General features: G+C 49.0%; 1 protein-coding gene across 2 annotated transcripts in view; it reads right to left on the bottom strand.

The window, feature by feature from the left end:
- LOC142584652 (hydroxylysine kinase) overlaps nt 1–24,057 on the bottom strand; it is a 496,032-nt gene that overhangs the window by 49,579 nt on the left and 422,396 nt on the right. For both annotated transcript variants that reach the window (XM_075694800.1, XM_075694799.1), the window contains exon 7: nt 23,627–23,892. In XM_075694800.1, the coding sequence (XP_075550915.1) occupies nt 23,627–23,892 (266 nt within the window). The remainder of the gene's footprint in view (nt 1–23,626; nt 23,893–24,057) is intronic.

A 24,057-nucleotide genomic window follows, 5' to 3' on the forward strand; every position in this document is an offset into this window, starting at 1 on the left:
CGAAGCGGTATTTTTCCGGCTTCAGAGTAAGCCCTGACGACTTGATGGCCTCTAGTACTGTCGCAAGCCGCCTGAGGTGATCGTCGAAATTTCCAGCGAAGACGACGACGTCATCCAAATAAACGAGACAGGTCTGCCACTTCAATCCTGCTAACACCGTGTCCATGACGCGCTGGAACGTTGCAGGCGCCGAGCACAGTCCGAATGGCATCACCATGAACTCGTAGAGCCCGTATGGGGTGATGAAGGCCATCTTTTCGCGATCTCTTTCGTCGACTTCTATTTTCCAATAGCCAGACTAGGGTCCATCGACGAGAAGTATTTAGCGTTGCAGAGCCTATCCAATGCGTCGTCTATTCGTGGGAGGGGGTATATGTCCTTCTTCGTGATCTTGTTCAGCCGACGATAATAGACGCAGAAACGTAGGGTTCCGTCCTTTTTCTTTACCAGGACAACAGGGGATGCCCACGGGCTTTTCGACGGCTGGATGATGTCGTTGCGCAGCATTTCGTCGACTTGTTCTCTTATAGCTGCACGTTCTCGCGGCGAAACTCGGTAAGGGCTCTGGCGGAGTGGTCGAGCGCACTTCTCGGTGATTATGCGATTCTTGGCGACTGGTGTTTGTCGAATCGTCGATGTCGTCGAAAAGCAGCCTTTGTATCGTCGGAGTAGACTTCTGAGCTGCTGTTGCTTAATCACGGGGAGACTTGGATTAATGTCGTAGTCTGGTTCGGGAACCATCGTCGTCCGGGTAGATGCGGCGGAATGCGAGAGGGCAAACGCATTACTGGTTTCCAGAATTTCCTCGATGTACGCGATCGTCGTGCCCTTGTTGATGTGCTTGAACTCTTGGCTTAAGTTTGTCACCAACACTTCAGTTTTCCCTCCATGCAGTCGATCGATCCCTCTTGCGACGCAAATTTCACGGTCTAGCAGTAGGCCTTGGTCGCCTTCGATGACGCCTTCTACGTCAGCGGGTGTTTCGGTGCCAACAGAAATAACAATGCTGGAGCGAGGCGGGATGCTCACTTGATCTTCGAGCACACTCAAGGCGTGGTGACTACGAGGGCTCTCCGGCGGCATCGCTTTATCTTCCGACAGCGTTATTGACTTCGACTTCAGGTTGATGATTGCGCCGTGTTGGTCCAGGAAGTCCATACCGAGAATGAAGGCTCGTGAACACTGTTGGAGGATAACGAAGTTGGCAGGGTAAGTCCGGTCATGAATGGTTATTCTTGCCGTGCTGATTCCAGTCGGCGTGATGAGGTGTTCTCCAGCGGTCCGAATTTGAGGGCCTTCCCATGCAGTTTTAACTTTCTTCAATTGCGCGGCGATGGGTCCACTCATGACGGAGTAATCGGCTCCAGTGTCCACTAAAGCGGTGACTGCGTGGCCGTCGAGAAGCACGTCGAGGTCGGTGGTTCTTTGTCTGGCGTTGCAGTTGGGTCTTGGCGTCGGATCACGGCTGCGTCGTGTTGAACTGAAGCTGGAACGTCGCGTCGTCAAGTCGTCTTTCGTCGGTGTAGTCTTGGCTTCCTGACTTCGTCGGGACGGCGGCGTGTCGTCATTAGGTCGTCGAGATGGTTTCTTCGTCGGCGGCGGAGGATCTTCGTCTGTTCGACGAACAGCAACCGCACCTCCATCGGTTGCTGCTTTTAGTTTTCCGGATATGGGCTGAAGGACCGGCCCCGGGCTGGGCCAGTGTATGGTCGGCGCTGCGGCGACAGGTAGCGGCCTGGTGACGGCGAACGGGACGGTCGTCGAGGGCTCCATTGAGTAGCGGCGAGGTAGTCGGCGATGTCACATGGACGCTCTCCAAGCTGTGGACGCGGCGCGTTGACGGCGAACCCTCTCAGTCCCAAGTCGCGGTATGGGCATCGTCGATACACATGGCCGGCTTCTCCGCAGTGATAGCAGAGCGGGCGGTGGTCGGGGGCTCGCCAAATGTCCGTCTTCGTCGCATAGGTGCGCTGGGCAACGGGTGGGCGTGCTGGCGGCGGACGACGGAATTGCGGCGTTATAGGGCCCTGGCGCGGTCGCGGAGGGGGGCCTTGACGGCGTGCGACGGCAGCGTAGGTCATCGCTCCTGGCTGGGGCTGCGGTAACTGAGGTTGCACCTCAGGAACTCTAAGCGATAGCTGAACCTCGTCTTTAACGATGTCGGCGATCGAAGCCACTTGGGGCTGCGACGAAGGCAGGATCTTGCGCAGTTCTTCGCGTACAATGGCCCTGATGGTCTCTTGAAGGTCGTCAGAACCCAGTCCTTGGATGGCATACTGCGGCGTGAGCCCCTGGCGGTTATATTGCCGGGTGCGCATCTCCAGAGTTTTCTCGATCGTCGATGCCTCTGTAGAAAACTCAGCTACGGTCTTCGGCGGGTTACGAATAAGTCCGGCGAAAAGTTCTTGCTTGACGCCCCGCATCAGGAAGCGGACTTTTTTTCTCCTCCGACATTTCCGGGTCGGCGTGCTGGAAAAGACGGGCCATCTCCTCCGTGAAGATCGCGATGGTCTCGTTTGGAAGCGGCACTCTGGTTTCTAGTAGAGCTTGGGCTCGCTCTTTTCGGACGACGCTTTTATATGTTTGCAGGAAGCTGCTTCGGGAGAGGTCCCACGTCGTCAAGGTGGCTTCTGGATTCTCGAACCACGTCCTCGCGGCGTCCTCCAATGCGAAATAGACATGTCGTAGCTTGTCCTCACTTGCCCAGCTGTTAAACGTAGCGACCCTCTCATACGTTTCCAGCCAGCTTTCCGGGTCCTCAAATGTGGAACCGCGGAACATCGGTGGTTCCCTGGGCTGCTGTAGCACGATGGGAGACGTTGGGGCTGCCATTGGGGTTGCCTTGGTCCCAATCTTCTTGGTCTTCTCCGGTAGAAGTCCGTGCTCCGGGGCAGCTGTTGAAGACGGCGGCTTGCTCGATGTTCCGGGACTACGTTGGTGTTCTCTTTGCGGTCCGGGCTTGGATCATGGCTTGTCGGGGGCGTCCGGTACATGAACGAAAAGCACCTCCAGCAGATGTCACGTGGTGGTGACGTTGAAGAACACAGTAGCAAATCCTGTGAAGGACAAAAGTAACTTTTATTGGGCGAACCTGTGCCCACAAAAACAGGCTACACTTATAGCACAACGATAGCGGCGAACACGGTCGGCGATCGTCGAAAATCTGATCAGCGGGTCAAGTGCGTCGGCTTTTATACAGCAGTCATCGAATGTTCCAGACTAATCGTTGCGACTCGCATGCCTTCCACAAAGTTCTACAACATTCGAGTCACGCGATGAAATCAGATAACACAAGGTTCGGCGACAACAGACAGCGGATAGAAGCGTCGATAACTTTCCAGAAACTTCGGATACATGCAGACGCGTCCCGCGCTGTGCGATAACATTTGTTAGGCGGCGAAACGAGGTCGCCCGTTATATATAAGTACACGTGTCAATATAGTTCTAAAGTTCGTGTGATATTTTCTTTACTTATTAAATCGACAAAAACATGGAAGCATGAATATCAGGTACCTTGGGCACAATTTTTGGCACACACGAGAATATTCTTTTATGAAGAAATACACATTTTACTTGTTTGGACAGTGCGTAGCGTTCAAGAATTCGTTTACAGCATTTTTGAAAATGTTAATGCAGTTGTTATTCATGTATTTGATCCCTCGACAAATTGTTTAAGAGGAAGCTTTAGCTGGGGCCCAATCCGACGCGGCCTATTCAAATACATGTAAAACGCAGAAACGCTTTTCTTAGATAAACCTGCTAATCGCTTTATGAAATTTGTTGCATTTGAGAGAGAAGGTAAATTATCGTGTCTGATGGAAGCGGAATTTCAGTTTACGGCCTGGATTTTGTATAAATATCTTGAAAAATTTGAAATTTCGAAAAAATAGAAGCACGACGTTTAAAAAATAATAGCTATGTAGCAAGAACAGATATGTCGGTTCTGTAAACGGCAACTATTAGGAAAGTCAATGCGGACAAATCTGGTGTGTCAATTTGTATCTTGCGTGAATTGGTTACGTTGTGTACAAAGGTTGGGCAAAAGCCGCATTTTCATAATAATAATTTTTTAGATTCATGTTTAACATACCTATTTTGTCCGCTGTAGATGTACTATTAGATGCAATCCACAGAATTGTGCTATCATTTTTCATTGTTGAGTTACTGAGTTTTAAGCTTGACAGTTCTGTTTTCTGAAAATTTGCGATTTTGGCCAATTTTTAATAAAGAATTGACCGCCTAAATGAAAAAGTCTAAACCAACAGTCACTAGAATTTAAGGTTCTCTTTTAAATTCAACAAACATCGTCAAATTTGGTGCAGTTGTGAGCAAAAACGAATTACCCTTCCACATGTATTTGAACAGCAGCACCCGAGCTAAAGCTTCCTCTTAAGGAGGAGGCCGAGCTGCAACATGAGCCCCCCCCCCCCCCCCCGCGAACAAAATTTCTGTCTACGCCACTGGTAGCAGGGGGTGGCAGAAAGGTAGGTGGGCGGATGAGATTAAGAAGTTTGAAGGGACAACATGGCCACAATTAGTACATGACCGGGGTTGTTGGCGAAGCATGGGAGAGGCCTTTGCCCTGCAGTGGGCGTAACCAGGCTGCTGCTGTTGCTGCTGCTGATGATGATGAAAGCGGGGGCCTTAATATACTAGTGAAGCGCCTGCGATGAACAGCCGTACCGCGGCGCTGCGTTTCTATTCCCCTGGGTTTGGATTTTGTGGCGAATGGACGTGCTTTTCGGGGCTCCGTGGTGGCGACGAAATCATTAGTTTTTGTGCATGCTTTGAGCATGCTTCTGTTTTTATTTGCTGATTTCTTGCCTTTAAATAGTAATGAGGTGCTTTTCCTTTTCTTTCCTTCTTTTGTCTCGTATTTCGGGTGCGCCGGTGGGCTTCGTGTACATTTGGTTTTGCAGGATGGTTAGAGCGTCCTTTCGTGCCACGTGCTCCAACACGTGCAGCCGGGTGGGACGTTGAGTGTTTGTAGTCTTTAAATAGTAGCTTGGAAGTCGCAAGACTAATAGCTATTAGTGAACTTACTGTGCGTGTTTTAGTAGGAGAGTGAGAGCGTTGCCGCGTGGTTGAGCGCGTGCGAGAGCGTGTCATACCTTCGGTCTCCAAGGCATTGATTGCTTTTGAAACAGTGGTGAGAGTTTCTTTGCGACATTTTGAGGATTTGGATCCTGTGCGTATCGGTCTTTGCTAAAAGGCATGCGCTCTGCATTGATGTAGAATTATAGTATGTCCATCATTAGTAGCATCATTATAGTATTGTAGTATTTGCAAAAAGCCGTGCAATACATGGCGACAAAGACTGCAAAGCAAGCAGTGCGTGGGGGGTCCCTCGAGGCAGATGAGGAGACGGATGAGAATAGAGAGGGCATCGAATCAACCGGCACACAATGTGATGTCCATACCAGGCTGTGAAAAATGGAGGCTTTCCAGGAAGAGCTTCTCAAACAGGTGCAAGAGCTCAAAAATGAGCTAAACAGGGAGCGTGATGCACAGACGATAGTTGAAAAGAGTCTTGAAGCAGCCGAGGATAAGCTGAACAGGGCCGCCATTGTGAACGATAATGTGCGGGACAATGGAATGCAGATACCCGACGCGACAGGCAAGGGAGTGTCAGCAAAGTGCGTGGAATGCATGCAGCGTGATGAAGGGTGCAGCTGGAAAGAGCGGCACCTACCTTGAGGCCGCCACGCAGGAAAAGCTGGAGCCCAGTGGACAATGCCCATTGTCGAGTCCGAAATGCCCATTGTCGAGTCCGAATCACGCGGAAAAGGACAAAGGAAAGCAGGGAGAGGTAGGAGAGAGTGCAAGGATGATTAGAGGAAAGGATGAAACCTGGCTGGGTGCTCAAAAGCGATTGTGGAGAGGGTGAAAGGCGATAAAAGAGTGCCGGTAAGGACATTTCCAGGGTGAACACTGGGTTCTGTCATGGAGCGAGCAAAAGAAAAGCTCGCGGAAAATGCCCACGTGCACAACCTTGTCATAGTAGCAGGTTGGCTACTATGACAAGGACGTCCTAAACAGGAGAGGGACTGGACTAGCTCAGCGCTTGGCGAAGGGGGTGGAAGACTTGCGCGAGCTATCCCCTCAGGTGTAGATCGTGGTGTGCAGGGTGCCGGACGTGCCTGTACGTGACAGTCATGTACAAAGAGCCGTAGGGGCTGCTAATGAGGCAATATGGAAAATGAGCCGAGAGAAAGGTTCGAGGTTGTCGAAGTAAACAGGGAAGTGAGAAGGTGTGGTGGTTTTAAACGAGACGGGATCCACTTCAATTACAGGCTGACACGAGAAGTGGGCTGGCGACTAGGTGGTTGCGCTGTTGCTTTTTTAGGGGGCCCGCGGGCGCTCAGGAGTCCAAAGTAGATAGTAATGAAGAAGGTCGCCTAGGGGAACTTCAGAAGAGCATCGCCGTCGATAACAGAAAGAGGAGGAAAGCAAGAAAGAGAGCTCGCCATGAAATAGGCTACATAAACATGCAGGGCGGCAGAAGAAAGGGAAAGTGGGCAGAGATTGAGGAGCAGTTACATAGGGAACAAATAGGGGTGTATGCGGTTACGGAAACCCAGCTTAGAGATACGGAGGAGCCGCCAGTTATTGAGAATTATGGGTGGGAAGGGTGTAACAGAACTAAGTCGGAAAGAAAGGGAAGGGGAGTCGGAATGGTCATGCATCAGGGAGCCAAATGGAAAAAAGTAAATTCAAAATGTCAAGAGCATCTTTGGTTATCAGGTTTAATGAGTGGGAGAAAAACTTCGCTTGGCGTTGCGTATTTGTGGACCGGAAATAGGTGTACAGACAAGAATAAAGAGTTAGTGGAATGCATAAGCGCTGATATTAAGGGTTTCGGGAATGGTGCTGAAATTGTCCTATTAGGTAACATGAATGCCCACATACAGGATATAGATGGCTATACCGACAACAACGGGAAGTCAATGCTAGACCTTTGTGAGCAACATAACCTCGTTGTCGTGAACACAGGGACTAAGTGTGAAGGGCAAATCACGTAGAAGTGGGAAACCGGCAATCGACCAATGATTACGGTCTGATGACAGAAGGAATTCATGATAAGTTGGGAGAAATGGTCATTGATGAGGTAGGGCATAGCAGCATAGGGGGTGACCATAAACGCATCATATTGAAAATGGGATATGTAGTTGGGAAAGAGAGCGATGAGAGAAAAATGGCCAGTACAAATTTGAACGCTCAAAAAATAGCAAATGTAGTCACTAGAGTCGAGGAAGAACTTGGCAAATGGCCAACTAAAGAGTGGGAATATGGTGAGCTTCTAAGTGTAATAACGACAGAAATAGGGAAAGAGAAACAACATGTTCGTCGGAAACGAAGAAGAAACCGAAAAGCTGGTGGAACAGGGAGATACGCGAAGCGATCGCCGAACGACAGAAAGCATCTCGAGAGCACAGGCCAGCAAAGGCGCAGTTGCCGCATGATGAAGTTACCAGTAAATGGGAAATATACCGGGAGAGAAAGTCCATGGTTCAAATACTGGTGCAAGCAAAATTAAAAGGTGAAAGTGAATGTTGGTTGTCAGAAATACGTGAGAAAAAGAAGGCCGCGCCTAGAAAATTTTGGAACCACATAAAGTTATAAGGCAGGTAGTCAACAACAATACAACATATCCTAGACGAAGATGAAAACAGTCTGCAAGGAGAAGCGGCAATAAATTACATCCGAAAAGTAACAGCCGAATCTTTCCAAGGCAATGACGAGGTTGTATTTGAAGAAAAAAAGAGCATGAAAGAGTCCCAAGTGAAAAAGGAGCTGGTGCTGAAAAAATTTCAGCTGGAAGAAAGCGGAAGAGAAAATCCCTAAGCGCACAGCCACAGGGCTAGACAAGGTTCCTGTTAGGCTGAGTAATGAACTAGGACCAAAAAGTAAGGAAGCTCTGGTGAAAGCAGTGGAAAACACTTTGAAAGACAGATGAATACCAGACAGTTGGTGACAAAATAGAATGAATTTAATTTATAAAGGTAAGGGGGACAAAGATAGAATTCACTCGTATAGACCGTTGACCATTACATCCGTAATATACAGAGTAGCAATGCAGGCCATCAAATTAAAGCTTCAAGAATGGGCAAAGAATCATAGCATTTTGGGAGAACTTCGGAATGGCTTGAGAATAGGTAGACGTTTAGATGATAACTTATTTGTTCTTACTCGGTGCATTGTAATGTCCAAAGTAGAAAGCAGACCGTTACATGTGGACGTTTTAGACATTACAGGTGCCTATGACAACGTAGACCGCAACATATTGTGGGATATACTGGAAGGGCAAGGCTTAGGTGACGATTGTCTACAGCTTTTGAGAGAGATTTACCTAGAAAATACCGTTTGCGCTGAATGGGAAGGGATGAGGAGCGAGGAGAAAGTTCATATTGATACGTGTACTTATCTTTATCGGGCAACCACGTTTCGCCGCCTAACAAATGTAATCGCAAACCGTGGGACGCGCGTGCATGTATCCGAAGTTTCTGGAAAGTTATCGATGCTTCTATCCGCTGTCTGTTGTCGCCGAACCTTATGTTACCTGATTTCATCACCTGACGCGAATGGTGTAGAACTTTGTGGAAGGCACGCGGGTCCGAACGATTAGTCTGGAACATTCGATGACTGCTCTATAAAAGCCGACGCGCTTGATCCGCTGATCAGATTTTCGACGATCGCCGACCGTGTTCGCCGCTATCGTTGTGCTATAAGTGTAGCCTGTCTTGTGGGCACAGGCTCGCCCAATAAAAATTAGTTTTGTCTTTCACAGTATTGCGTATTGCTACTGTGTTCTTCAACGTCACCACCACGTGACAATATCAACAAGGGACTGAGGCAGGGCAGCCCGTTATCCCCGCTGCTGTTTATGATGTACATGGTGAAGATGGAGAGAGCGCTACAAGGAAGTAATGTCGGGTTTAATCTCTCATACAAACAGGCGGGTACAGTAATAGAGCAGCAGCTCGCAGGTTTATTTTATGTGGACGAAATTGTGTTGCTAGCTAACAAGCAAAGTGATTTGCAACGTCTGGCTACTATCTGTGGACAGGAAGGCAACAATTTAGGTTTGAAATTTAGTGTTAGAAAATCATATGTTATGGTATTCAATGAAAACAGTGAACAGACAGTGGCGATACAGGGACAGGAAATACCTCGAGGAAAAGAATATAAATACCTTGGTATATGGATAAACGAAGGTAACAGATATATGGAAACACAGGAAAAAAGCAATAACAGTAAAGGGGAAGAGAAATGCAGCCATAATGATGCACAGAGCACTATGGGGATACAATAGGTATGAGGTCCTCCGAGGTATGTGGGAAGATGTAATGGTTCCAGTACTTACTTTTGGAAATGCAGTTGTTTGCTTTAAATCAGGGGTACAATCAGGACTCGACAGGACCCAAAAGTCAGTGGGTCGCGTCGCATTGGGCGCTCACGGGAAGACTACAAATGAAGCTGTGCAGGGTGATATGGGCTGGACTAGTTTGGAAGTGAGGGAAGCTCGCAGTAAAATTGAGTATGAAGAACGGCTGAGGAATATGGAAGAATGTAAATGGGCTGGGAGGATGTTCAGGTATCTGTGCAGGAAAAAAAATTATTTACAGTGGAGGAAAAGAACTAGGAAGCTGACCAGCAAGTATGCGGCCTGTATGGTGGGCAACATAACAACAAAGAAGGTCAAGCGGAAAGTCAGAGAGGCTGAAATAATCTCAAGGGTGCCGGCAATGAAAAATAACCTGCCATGAGTAACTACTTAAGAGGGAAAAACGAAATCAGGAAAGCAATCATTTATGATAACTCAAAGGGAAGCTCATTACTTTTCGAAGCGAGATCGGGATGCCTTAGAACACGCACCTATAAAGCGAGATATAAGAAGGAAGAACAAGCATGTGCTTGCAGCGGTAAAGCTAGGGAAGCTATGGAGCTTGTTTTATTAGAATGTGAAGACGTCTACCCAACGGTCAATTTAGACACCATTTTGAAGACCTTGGGTTCAGCGAGAGCAGCGGAAAAGTAAACACGTTCGCAATAGGCATTAGTAACAGGCGATTGGAGGATTGGTGGAAGGAAAGTAGGGAAACGACAAAAAATGGAGACGTTCAAAAGCACAATTCGCAATAGGGGATCAGAAAATTTGGTTGTGGTAGTTCATAGTGTTTTTTTATTGTTCAACCTAGGTAGGACATTAGAGAGTATAATAGCAAGAGCTTGTGGGCGCAACTCACCGCCCCGGTTCGAAGGGGACGCTCATAAAATCCATCCACCCATCCATCCTAATAGAGAAAGAGTGGTGATGACTGACTTTATTGAGAATAGCACTTCAGCGCCCCTAGGCGACTGCTCACTGTATGAACTCCCTCGAGCGTGTGACCCTCTTGAATGTATCCGCTTCTAAGCTTTCGGCTCACTGTCGCCACCCGTGGTAAGAAGTGCAAAATTTAAAAATTTGCTCGATTTCCGTTTTTCATCAGAAATATCTAGTATTCAAAACGAAAAACAGATACTTAAAGGAATAAAAATGTTATCTTATTTGTTGTATTTTAACATATTCTTTTGAGCGAAAGTGTAGGTGTAAGAATGCGCCGCACGTACCCTGTTCGCATTCGATGGAGGATAGAAAGATAGTGCCCGAAAGAGGAGGCACGCCCTTGAGGCGCCGGGAAAGGCGTGGCAAGCAGCTCACAGTAAGTGTGCAGACAGACAGCGGGACAGTGACGGTATTGCTAAGTTGCGATAATCCGTTGATAACAATACGCGGCGCTGGCGCGTTTCGTTGTGCAGCTTTCTGCGCTTGAAACGCGGGAGCAACGTGCCGCGCAGGGTGCGCTCATGTTGTCATACGCGGTTTTTGTCTACATATTTTTCTGCCTGCAGCTTTTGCGCGTTTCACTCTATCTCCATTCACTGACTGCCGTCGAACAAACTCGGCTAAAACTCGGGAGAAACGAGAAACTCGGCGCATCCTGCATATCACCCCAGAGTAGCACTTCCTCGCCAGCGCGGAAGCACACGACGCGATGAGAGGCGTCGTAATGCTGCTTGCGGTCCTCTTGCCGTACTTCGGTATTGATTCGGACGAGCTGGCGACAACGCAGAAGGCGGGACACATTCTTCACAGGAGGATGGACATCAATTGACAGTTGGCACGAATAAAGAAACGTCAAGACAGGAAGAGGGCGAACGACCATAAACAAAGTAGAATGACGAGTAACCGGTCGTGCGTTGAACGGCGGTATTGTACGCAAAAGTCACGAATAGCAAAATTGCGTCCCAGTCTGTGTGATCTGGTTCCATGTACATGGCTAACATGTCTGACAGCGCGCGATGAAATCGCTCTGTTAGGCCGTTGGTTTCCGGATGGTAACTGGAGGTAGTCTTGTGGGTGGTTCCGGAGGCTGTGTACTTCGTCTACTAGTTGCGAGACGAATGCTTTTCCACGGTCCTTCAGGAGGATGCGAGAAGCACCGTGACGCAGTATTAAGGCTTGAAGTATGAATGCAGCAACTTCAGAGGCTGAGGCAGAACTCACACAAGCTGTTTCGGCGTAGCGTGTCAAGTTGTCAATGGCTGCCACAATCCATCGTTTACTGGTGAGAGCCACAGGAATAGGACCATACAGGTCAATGCCAACGACTTCAAATAATTGCGACGGACACGGAACCGGTTGCAGTTGTCCGCTTGGAGCTGATGTAAGGAGCCTTCGACGCTGACATAGGGCGCAGGAAGCGACATACCTCACTGCACTGGCGGACAAGCCAGGCCTGTAGAAGGTTTTCTGGAAACCAAGGTGACCAGCAGTTATGTCGCCGCGAGAAGCCTGCAGGGCATGAGCACGTAGAGAGCGCGGCAGGACAGGAACCCAGCGTTGACCGTCAGGGTGATAGACATGACGGTACAGGACGCGGTTGTCAATCTTAAATTGCGTCAGCTGTCGAGGAATGCGAGCGTTAGGCGGGCGCGAAGCTCCTTGAAGGTGGTCTATGATGCGCTGAAAGTAAGTGTCAGCAAGTTGGTGAGATTGGAATAGTCTGGTGTCATGTGGAGGCATCTCGTCTACAGTGGCCAACGAGCAAGCATGTGAAGAGGGATCGTGCGAAAGCTTGTCACGAAAGGAAGTTGGAGGCCCCTTGCATGGTGTCGTAGGAAGCGGACAGCGAGAAAGCGCGTCTGCATCCTGTTGTTTTTTTTCCGCACTTGTATTCTTGCATGCTTGTATTCTTGTATTCCGTCGTATTCTTGCAGACGAAGAATCCACCGACCAAGTCGTCCAGACAAGTTCTTCAGCGTTGAAAGCCAGCATAATGCATGATGGTCTGTAACGATGGTGAAATGGCTGCCGTGAAGGTCGAAACTTCTGCACAGACCAAACGATAGCTAGGCATTCCTGCTCCGTGATGGTGTAATTCTTTTCGGCGTTCGTCATAACGCGTACTCGACGATCCTCTCACCTAAAGTGTCGTCTCGCTGTAGGAGAATGCCACCAATGCCGTGACCACTAGCATCCGTATGCAGGAGGGTAGGAGCAGCTTCCTCAAAATGGCGAAGTACTGGTTCAGATGTGAGAGCGCGCTTCAGATGGGCGAACGCTCATTCACATTCGGGAGACCACAGAAAGGGAACATTAGAACCCAGTAATTTGTGCAGAGGTGACGCTATTGCGGCGAAGCCTCGTATGAATCGGCGAAAATAGAAAGCGATGCCTAGGAAACTACGCAAATCTTTGGTCTTTTCGGGACGAAGGAAGTTCCGCAATGCCGAAACCTTCTCAGTATCAGGATGAATACCGTCTTTGCTCACAATGTGACCTAATACCTTGATCGCCTTGCTCCCAAAATGGCCTTTCTTTGTGTTTAGCTTAAGTCCAGCGTTGGCAAGGCACGTGAGAACTTCAGCCAGACGTTTCAGGCGGTGAGAGAAGGTTGACGAGAAAACAACAATATCGTCCAGATAAAACAAGCAAGCCTTCCATTTCAGGCCACGAAGAACGGTGTCAGTCATGCGCTCGAACGTTGCGGGCGCATTGGAGAGGCCAAAGGCGTGACATTAAACACGTCGAGCCCATCTGGTGTTGAAAACGCTGTTTTCTCTTTATCGTCCTTATGCATAGGTATCTCCCAATAGCCGTAACGCAGATCGAGACTGGAGAAGTACTCGGCACCCTGCAGGGAATCCAACGCATCGTCTATTCGCGGCATAGGGTATACATCTTTGCGTGTGATCTTGTTAAGTGCTCGGTAGTCGACACAAAATCGAACAGAGCGGTCTTTTTCCCGGGCCAGAACAACGAGGGATGACCAAGGGCTAGCAGAGGGGCGTATTATGTTCCGCTGGAGTATGTCGGTGACGTTCTCGTCAATGACTTTACTTTCGGCTAGCCATACGAAATACGGTCTACGGCACACGATGGATGTGCCATCTGGCTCTATCCGATGCGCCGTAATCGACGTTTTTCGCAACGAAGATGAATGCGCGTCAGAGGAAGCTTCATGTTTTTGGAGCAAAGCAAGCAACTGTTGTGACTGCGAAGGTGTCAGGTCGGAACTGATGGCAGCTGCAAGAGCAGAAGGAGATGCGGACTGTCCAGTACATGGAACTGCAGAGGAAGCTGCTTTAAAGGAAACAACAGAGATAGACTTTGATTTAGTGGCGCAAGCCAATGTAGTGCCTTTAGGGATGATAATATTCTCGGATGTCGCGTTTGTAGCGTAGAGAAGTGCAGAGCCATGATCAAACCGAACCAGCCCTGATGCAAAGGCTATCCCTCTTGCAAGACAGCGTGAAGATGGCAATACGGGCACGTCGCTGCAGACAATGACATCAGACGTGACAGTAACAATGCTTTGATGGCGTGGAGGTAGCTCGGTATCTTCTGCAGCAAGCAAGTGAAGTGGTGCGTCATCTGCATGAAGTGAATATGTCGTGTCGGTCACGTGGAGAACGCTTTCCTGCAGCATGTAGAGGCGGAGGACGTAGAAAGAAAATCCCATCAGAATATGAGTTGCTGGGCACGCGAACTTAGCACTGCAAATTGTACGTAATGCAGAAGTCCATCGATGGAAATACGAGCAATGTACATGGCGGTAGGTCGGATGGTGGCCCCTTGAACAGCGAGTAGCGTAGGTCCATATAGGGGGTCGTAATTTTCCGGAGTCGCGAACACAATGCACGGTGAAAAACTGGACCAGTGTCTATCAAAGCTTCCACTTGTACACCTTCTACTACAACCAATATCATATTGCACGGACGCGATGGAGGAATTTCGGTCCTGTCAGATGCAGATTTTACCCGCCGTGGTTGCTCAGTGGCTATGGTGTTGGGCTGCTGAGTACGAGGTCGCGCGATCGAATCCCGGCCACGGCGGCCGCACTTCGATGGGGGCGAAATGCGAAAGCACCCGTGCGCTTAGATTTAGGTGCACGTTAAAGAACTCCAGGTGGTCAAAATTTCCGGAGTCCTCCACTACGGCGTGCCTCATAATCAGAAAGTGGTTTTGGAACGTAAAACCCTAAATATTATTATTATTATTAGATGCAGAGTTTCTTCCAAAAGCTGCAGAATTAAGTTTTCCGGACGACGCTCGGCGAATTGAGAAGCAAGTCTATAGAGCGGCGAAGGGGTGACGGCGAGCGGCGTCTCGCAGGACAGCACGTCTGGGACGTCTCTGATGCTACCGTAGGCGATGGATAGCGGCCGCACGGTGGAGCATAAGGACGGCGTTGTTCATGCAGGCTCCCTAGACGTTAGAATGTAGCTCCGGGCGAAAAGTCATCCCGTTCCTATACGTCATATCCGCGACGTCTATATATCTCGTCTTGCTGGCGCTTGCGGCAAAAACGCGCTATGTGGCCACGATAGCCGCAGTAGTAGCAGATGGGACGAGGAGGTCGCCAGTGCGGATAGCTGGTTTGGGTAGATGGGCTGGTAGTCATTGAAGCCATGTCGGCCGGCGTTGATTTTGGAGGCATCGGTGAAACGAAGACTGGAGTAACTTCGGCTGCTTGTGCGTACGTTGGTGGGGTAAAAGGAGTTAGGGGTCCATGTACGCTGCACCAGCCATGGACACCAATTTATCCTTGACAACGTCTCGCAGATTGGTATGCGATGCATGAGAACGCATATGCCCTGCGGCGAAGCCAAGATACTGTAGCTCTTCACGAAATATTGCGCGGGTCATTGCTCGTAACGTGGGGCCGTCGGCGGTAGTGTTTGCAGTGGTGTCTGACTGCAACCATACTGATTCGAGTTCGTCAAGACGCTGGCAAGTAGCGACGATATCAGCGACGGTAGCAGGGTTTTTGATGGCTAAAGCATCGACAGCGATATCTCCGATGCCTTTGAGGATGTGGCAAACCCTGTCATGATTCGGTCATGGCCGTGTTCACGCGTCGACAAAGAGCAAGCACATCCGCGATGTACAACGTATGAGGTTTCCCGAGTGGTAGCTTGCGAGTGTCGAGTGTCATTTTTGAGAGGGCGGAACGACCAGCCGGTGTGCCGAAGATTTGGCGGAGCTGCTGTTTGAAGTTTGAACGCCAGTTCGTGAAATCAACCTCATGGTACAAAAGTTAAGTCTTCGCTACTCCTGTGAGATAAAAGGCGACGTGACGTAGCTTGGACGCATCGTCCCAACGGTTAGCCGAACTCACTCAGTCGTAGTCGTCCAGCCAATCCTCGACGTCTTCACCGCGAAGTCCAGCAAACAGATGGGGATGACGCTGGTGCCCACTGACAATCCAATACGGAGAGGCAAGGCTAGTCAAGGCCGAGATAGATGCAGTAGAAGTGCCTGTCGGCTCGTCCTTCGACATGCTGGCGGACAGCTGGCCCAATCGGCGACCTAATCAAAGCTCCAGGAGGTTGAGTGGGGAGTCAGAGGACGGAGGACTGAAGAGTACGCTCCACCACTTGTGATGCAGCTGTTATCACGACGTTTATTACACGTCGGAGATTTCATTTATTTTTTTCACTTATTAAATCCTTAAAGGCCCGGAGGCATTACATAAGGCGGGGACAAAGAAAGTGCGAGGAACTCTTCATCACGCAAAGGAGGGAAAAGAGGAAGAAAAGATAGACGAAGAATAGAAAAGGAAACAAAGCTCAGGAAGGAACCGAGCAAGCGGCACTATCATCAATATCACTGTAGAAACTACAAAAATACAACAAAATACATACTACATAAATACTGCTAAGTACATACTATGCATGGCAACGGATCACGATCAATTAATTACTTAAAAGGGGTCAAGTAGCAAATGCATTTTGAACAAACCAGTCTAGGTGCGGTGGATCGTCAGTTTCACATGGAAAGTCGTGTGGTCGGCGGAAGAGACAATACAGTAGGGAAGAGTGTTCCACAGCACTATTGCATTAGGAAAAAAAGGAATCCTTCATCGAAGACGTGCGGCACTGAATGTGCGCGATTGAACAGCTGTGGTTGAGGCGGGGAGAGATTCTAGGCGGTCAATGGTGTCTGGCTATTGGGTGATAGTAGAAAGAGTGAAGCATGCAGAGACGCGAGATGACACGACGTGATTGGAGATTGGGAAGGTCGAGTGCGCGTTTTACTTCAGTTATGCTGGTTTTACTTGAGTAGTTTGACATGATTAAGCGTGCAGCACGATTCTGAATCGCGTCTAATTCGAAGGTGAGATATGCTTGCGAGGGGTGCCAGATAGATGATGCGTACTCCAGTTCCGGCCGAACGTATGTCTGATATGCAAGTTTTTGAATAGTGGGCGATTCAGATTTCTGATTGCGACGCAAAAAAACCAAGTGTGCGCGAGGCGTGTGCGCATATTGTTTCGATGTGAGAGACCCATGATAATGACGATGTCAACTGAACACCTAGATACTTATAGCAGTCTGTTCGTGGTATTGTAGTTGAGCTTACGTGGTACACGTAATTTGTAATGCTGCGCTTACGGGAAAAGGACATACATTGGCACTTATTAAGGTCAAGAGGCATGAACCATTTTTCACACCATGAAGCGATAGTGTCTATGTCTTTTTGTAGGCCAATGGAATCACCAGGGTTATGGATGGCGTTGTAGATGGCGCAGTCATCAGCAAAAAGTCGAAATCTGGTTCTTGTGTTACATGGCAGGTCATTGACATAGATTAAAAATAACAGGGGGGCGAACCGATGCGGCGAACCGACCACGCCCAAAGCGCGGATCACACTCATGAGAAAACTCCACAAGCGATGATGAAGAAGAACGCCATGTGAACCCCACATGATGATGATAATGTGCAGATGACAAAGAATAGCTTCATAAATGCCCACAATATAGTATAGTTGGCGTATATAGTAGTGCCCACAATAGTAGCCGGCCTCAGAAAGCATTTTCTAAAGAAACTTCAAAATGAACCAAATATTACAAAACTTCTCGCTCACAATGCTTGTGCAAGGTGAAGATTGGCGTATTCCTCCGTCAAGTGGTATCCGCACTGTAAAAAAATAATATTGTTACGGGACCTCCTTTAAACGTCTACGTAGGCTAGCACTCGTCACAGGAACGTGGGCTCCAGTGCCGACGAGTGCTCGGACAGGTACGCCATCTATTTTAACATCAATGGCCCTTCTCTTTGTTGGCACAGAGAGAGGATTTGCTGCAGTAGCAGGCAATGCAGGACCACCTCCGAGGGCAGCATTTCTTAGTTTTCCGAAAGGGTGCGGCCGAAAGCCACAGGGGTCGAAATGAGATGTGGCACCGGCGAACGGGAAGATGGGCGATGTGTTTGCGGTGAACGAGGCTGGTGTCCGCGAGGCGATGGTGAGCGACTGTACTACGTGTTTCAAGCACAGTTGTCGGCACTGTTAGACTCGGCGGTGGGCGAAAAATTGGCTAAGGTTGGTCGGCATGCGAGGTGTTGAGGCCGACGAGTTGCGACAGTATCGGGCGACATGGCCATTGCGGCGGCAGGTGAAACATTTTGGCTGGTCGTCCGCAGTTTCGCACTCAGTCGAGTTGCGATAACGCGGAGAGAAGCGTCGGGGTGGAGCGAAAATAGTGGAAGGGCGTTCGTTGGCTCTCGGGTTGGCGACAGCACCGACAGAACGCAGACGAATGTTTTCAAGTTCCTGGCGAATGATGGCTTCTGCAAGGGGAACTGAAAAAGGGGTAGCATCAGGCCTACGCGAACAGAAAGTTGCAGGTGCTGTCGCGTCCAGTTCACGTCGAACGATTTGCACCACGTTCTCTGATGGCAGCTCATGCTGCTGTGGGGGCTGATCTTCCCACGTCGACGTTGCCGCAGTGTTGGGAAGTGTGGCGAATGGTTGCAGCATGTGACGTCTTTAGGCCTGCTCGAATTGTCGGCAGTTTTTTGATAATGGCATCAACTGTAGAGCAGCTTTTGCACATAAGCCGATTAAAGACGTCGTCAGCAATTGCCTTGAACACTGCCCGACCTTCTCAGCTTCTGTCATGTCGTGATCGACTTTACGACAAAGCACCAGCACCTCCTGCATTTACGAGACAGGACTCCGTGGGGGATTGGGCACGGGAGGCCGATACCTGGCTTTTCGGCAATTTTACGGCAGGATCATTTGCCAAATAACTTAACGCTGCTAACTTCTATTTGCATTGGTCTCAGCTGGTTAGCTCTCTTCGTGGTTTTTGAAACACACCTTTGCAGTGCCTCTTAGGTCGAACAACAGGTTAGCTAGCATAAGCGTAGGGTCCCATCTGTTGATTCCACTCACTCTTCAACATCAGCGCCATCGGTCCCGCAGTAGCTTCAGGGATACTTAGGTTGCACAAACGCAACCGAAGAGGACAGCGACGTAGCTGGTGACGGTGACGTTGGAGGCGGCAGCAACGTTGATCCCGTGTGCTCACCGTCATTCACGGTGAGGATGGTGATACGACGTCCACTGCGGAGCTCCGTTTCCAGCCGTGGTACCCTGCACCACCCATCAATATGTTACGGGGATGTTGTGAGTATAGACAGACTGTATTTACAGTGTATAGACAAGCCGAGTCAATGTGGTTAAGATGGCTGACCAGCAACAAGACGCAGCAGCCTGCTTCTGGCGATCTTCTTCTTCCTTTCTCTTCTTTTATACTTCCGTAACAATATGCAACTTGAAAAAAATTAAGAAAAAACAGTTGGATTTGTATTTGGAAAGTACTAAAGCCTAGATTCACCTACAAATTTAATGACACTCAATAATATACTAACTCTGGAAGCCCGAAGAAAAGTTATTAACCCTTCATTCCTTCACAACTGCCTGTCCGGAACAATTAACTTAGCTTTCCCAAAATTTTTTACGCGTCTTAGTACAAGGACAACGCAACACAGTTATGAACAAAAACTTTTTGTGCGCAAACAGACAGGGACAAAGAAGAGGAGCAACACAAGGACGAGCGCTTTCATGTGTTGTTCCTCTTCTTTGTGCCTGTCTGTTTGCGCACAAAAATTTTGAAATAATGAATCTGTTCCAACTAGGCCGACTCACAGTTATACTACAGGTATGAACATGTCATCTGCAAACCTAAGGTTGCTGTGATATTCGCCGTTGAACCTCAATCTGAAGCCTTCCCAGGCTAACAGCTTAAATATTCCTAAGCATGCACTGAATATTGTGTATCCTTGGCTGACCCATTTCTTGATAGGTATCTTTCTATTTTTCTAGTGGAGAACCAAGATGGCTCGGGGACCTTTGTAGATATTTCCCAAGACATTCACGTGTGCCTCCTGTTGTGTTTGATCACGCAGTATTCCAGTATGAGTGCTTGTATCTCTACTGAATCAAATGGGCTATTAATAATCTATGAAAGCCATAGAAAGACGGTGATTGTACTCCACAGATTTCTCAGTCACCTGATTGATGACATGGATGTGATCCATTGTAGAATATCCCTTGAAGCCAATCTGTTCTCTTGGTTCACTGAAGTCAAGTGTTGCACTTATTCTATTGTAAATTATCACGGTGAATATTTTCTACGATACTTTAGGCAAGCTAGTGGGCATACTTTTTAAGTTCTTTAACGTCTTCCTTATATGAATTAGTAGAATGTTGGTATTCTTCAAGCTGTCTGATTTGCCTGAAGTCCTGAGGCATTGTATATAACAGGCGGCAAGTTTTTCAAGCATGATACTTTCCCCATCTTTGAATATATCGACTGCTATTCCATCTTATCCTGCCGGTTTTACCCGGCTCCTGCATAGCAAGGCCCTCCTGACGTCATCGCTAGCTATATCTGGAGCGTCTGTATTTTGTTCATCACTACTTCGCATAAAGGTAGCGTGGCTGCCCTAGGTACTGTGCAGGGCAGTATAGAATTCTCCTGCTGCTTTTACTATATCGTCGATATTGCTGGTGACAATAAGGTCCCTGCTTAACTTTCAGTGCATGCATCTTGCCTTGCCCTATGCTAAGTTTACTTCTCCCTCATTTCATGCTGCGGTCTTTTTTGCGGCTTCCTCAATCTTTACCACGTTAAAGCTTTGAATATCCCTCACTTTCTTCTTTTTGATCAGTTCTGACAGTTCAGCGAATTCTATCTGATCTCTAGGGTTAGACACTTTAATCATTTGTTTTTTTCATCGTTACATGAATAGTTTCATATACCTGGGTAACTAGGTATATGCAACTCGGAATGTGCAGATCTACAATTCGACAGACTCCGTCTCACGATGACTGGCGGTGATGCATATAGCATCAGATCACTATAACGACGCAACGTATTGTCTCGGTGGAAACAAGTTACGTATGAGGCGTGTAATGCAGCTGCACTCTTTTCTGATGCTTCCCTAGGAACACTGGGCACCATCTAGTGCCACTGCCGCAAAGCCTGCGCATGGCACGCGAAGTGCCGGGGCGTGCGACTGCTGAAATTCGCGCCATGCGCAACCGGACTCTCGCGCTTTCTATCTAAACGCGCTGCGCCATCTTGCGCTGCGGCCCAACAGTCCTCGCGTTGTCTTCAAGGCGTACCGAACGCTGGAAATTCTTCCCCTCGCTTGCCGGACACTCAGCGGCACATACACAGTGATACGGTTTGCGAGAGGTTCATTGAAGCGTGGCACATACAAACGACGTTCGTGGTGTAGCTCACTAAAACGTTGGTGCAAAAGACGTTCATTAAAAAACGGCAGACGCCTAGTGCATTTGTGGAGCAGCTTGCTAAATCGTCGGGTTTCAGTTATTCAGCAACCCGTGTGACGTAGGTTCAATTTTCGCTACGGCTTTCTTGTTCTTTGTTCGTCCGGTTGATAGTTTAGTGCATCCTTGCGTAGCTTAAAGAAATGGTTGCAACTATGAAAGAAAAAGTCGCACTTCCGCCCGAAGGCGAAGCATTGACTATGATAGCAAATAATTAGACAGAAATATCAAGCATGGATAGTAGTTTTATTGGCCGTATAAATTAAGTAGTAAACATTACCATGCTAACTGAATTAACAAGCTTGGTGTCACACTGTCACGGCTTGCCACCCGTTCGCCGTCCGCGCGAAGTCGTCGACGGGGTATACAAGCCGGTTGGTCGTTCCGTACTCAAGCGAACACAGCGAAGGAGTCAGATTTGCGAGAAATAGAAAAAATATATATATCGACTGACAATGAAACAAAGATTAAAATGGATGGATGGATGGATACAACCTTCTTGTACGTCCTGCAAGGTTTAACGGAAACAGAAAAAACACAAGAACACTAACACACATGCACTTATTCTAGATCAATGATGAATACAAAAGAAATGCAACGAGCAATTAACAGTGGATATAAAAATTAACGCTACACAAGAATACACTGAACGGTTGTCCACTAAACCGAGTTCAAGAGAACACAAATGATTGCACACGCATGCCTGGGCAGCAATTCCATGATGTATTAAAGTGGAAAGTTGGGCGAGTTGGTACACTTTCGTAATGGGAACAGCGCGAACAATACGACGACGGAGTGAAAGGATACAAGACGAGCGCTGTCCTGTGTCCTTTTACTCCGTCGTCGTCTTGTTCGCACTGTTCCCATTATGAAAATCATGAAGTTGACGGCAGAGCTTGTGGGGATGCGCGACTCTCGCGCGTCCCCTGATATGTTTTTCCCGCATAGCGCGTCTCCTGTTATCCGGCTTCGCGGCGTGGCCTGGCGCCCGCGGTGGTCGGAGTGGTTGAGGCGCAGTACGGGAGATGGCGCGAGTGTTGCGCTGCTAACGCCGCCTGTCGGCGGCGTTAGCAGCGCATCGAAAGACAAGGCGCTCACTCTTGGGTTCGGGACGGCTAGGAGTGCGGACGTGCCGTGCCGCGCGTGCGCCGATCCATGCTTCTGCGAGACCGTCTCGCGTGGCCGCCTTCGAACGCGCCACCGTTCGCGTGACCGTACGCGCGAACGACCAGGCGTTGGGATCCAGCATGGGGCAAACATATTCGCTCGCTATCCGGTGGCGGTGAGTCGGACTTCTAGATTTGTCGCGCGCCCATCGGCATGTTTTGTGGATAGCAACTCGGCTAGCAGGCATTGATCTATGAAAGGTGCAATAAATGCCCTTGTGATTGTTCGTACTACTGTGTTGTCGTTCCTTTGTCCCAAGAGTATGGGTGTGAGGACTCCACAAGCTTTCCCGAAGGACGCTGGCAAGCCAATTTTGTTGCGGTGGATGCGACTGCTGGGCTCTGTTTCCCGGAAATATAGATCTGACGTCTTCCTTCGAGGAGGTTGAGCTAACTTGAGGGGAACTGCCGTGAGCTTCGTTGCAGACGTTGGTTTGTCGTCTCTTACGCCAACTAGTAAATCGCAGGTCAGACGCAGCTAGGCGGCCCAGGCGATGCTGGACGGCACTAGCCCCTTGACGCTTCTCAGCAAATTGCAGGCTCCGCTTCTAGACTCTAGACTTCCTAGCTAGGTCTAAAACCTGCGCTTAAATATCTTCTCCTTTCCCTAGTGCCCTGGGTGGGAGGAGGCCGGATATTGAGGTATTTTGAGAGTGATTCGATGGCTGTGGTGGGCCGAGACATTGTTATCGGACTCCCTAATCTAGTTACCTAGGGAAATTAATTAAGTACATTAAAGCGGGAACCTTTGATGCAGTGAGGTGTGATGACGTGCCCTGACGTGCTCTCCCAGAAAAATGTAGTCTGATCTGACCTGTATCTCTCGCTACGAGAACGATTTACTGCGCTCCGTGCTCCGGCCAGTACGAGGATCCCTTGTTCGGTAAATAAGTTTGCCTATTCGATGTGAATAAACCTCCTCTTCTATTTCTCCACCCTCTCGACTGCGTAATCATCGCGAAAGGAGCAACCCTCCTCAAGAAAGATCGGACGACGGTGTGGGCCCGCTAAGCATCTGTGTGACAACCCGGTAGCGTAGGCCAGCTACCGTTAGGAGACGCACCGACGGCGTAGTCTAAAGAGCGACCCTGAGTTGGACCCCAGACTCCGAGACCACGACCCCCGAATCGTAAGAGGCGCAGAAAAGAGGACGAAGAAACACACAACGGGACTGTCGTTGCGTGTTTCTTCGTATTCGTCTTTTTTTTTTCGCAGTTTTATACTTATTCATGGCTGTAGGCGAAGTGGTTATACGCAAGTTGCAGCGAGTCGCTAGGCTCCGAAGCTGACGGAGCCTAGCGTGCATTCAAGTGACAAGCAAGCTCACCTTGAGTAGAGGCATAGTCGCCGCCTCACCAGGCACGTGTCGCAGATATCCAGATAGCGCGAGTCCGGCGTTTTCCTCAGGCGATCTGTCACCGGGAGCCAGAAACACGTAGGCCAGCAGCACGGCCAGGTCCAGAACCCGCGGTCCACCGTGTACGTCGCCCCAGTCCAGCACGCCGTAGACCTCCTCGTCGCTCTCACTCCCACTGTCATCGCCCTTTGGGCGCGTTAGCACGTTGTTCTCGTTGAGGTCGCCGTGAAGGACGGCTGCACACGAGAGTTGTGCAGCATCCAGATCACGGGGTTTGTCATTGCTTGCACGTTAAAGACAGATCATGCGGGCCGCCGGAGATGTTTTCCAGTCCCTCCACGAATCTCGCCTGCGTTTCCGCTTCCTTATTAAAAGCCCTAGTTACGCAACAAGAATTATTG

The sequence above is a fragment of the Dermacentor variabilis genome, chromosome 6 (genome assembly GCF_050947875.1).
Source record: "Dermacentor variabilis isolate Ectoservices chromosome 6, ASM5094787v1, whole genome shotgun sequence".
NCBI lineage: Eukaryota > Metazoa > Arthropoda > Arachnida > Ixodida > Ixodidae > Dermacentor > Dermacentor variabilis.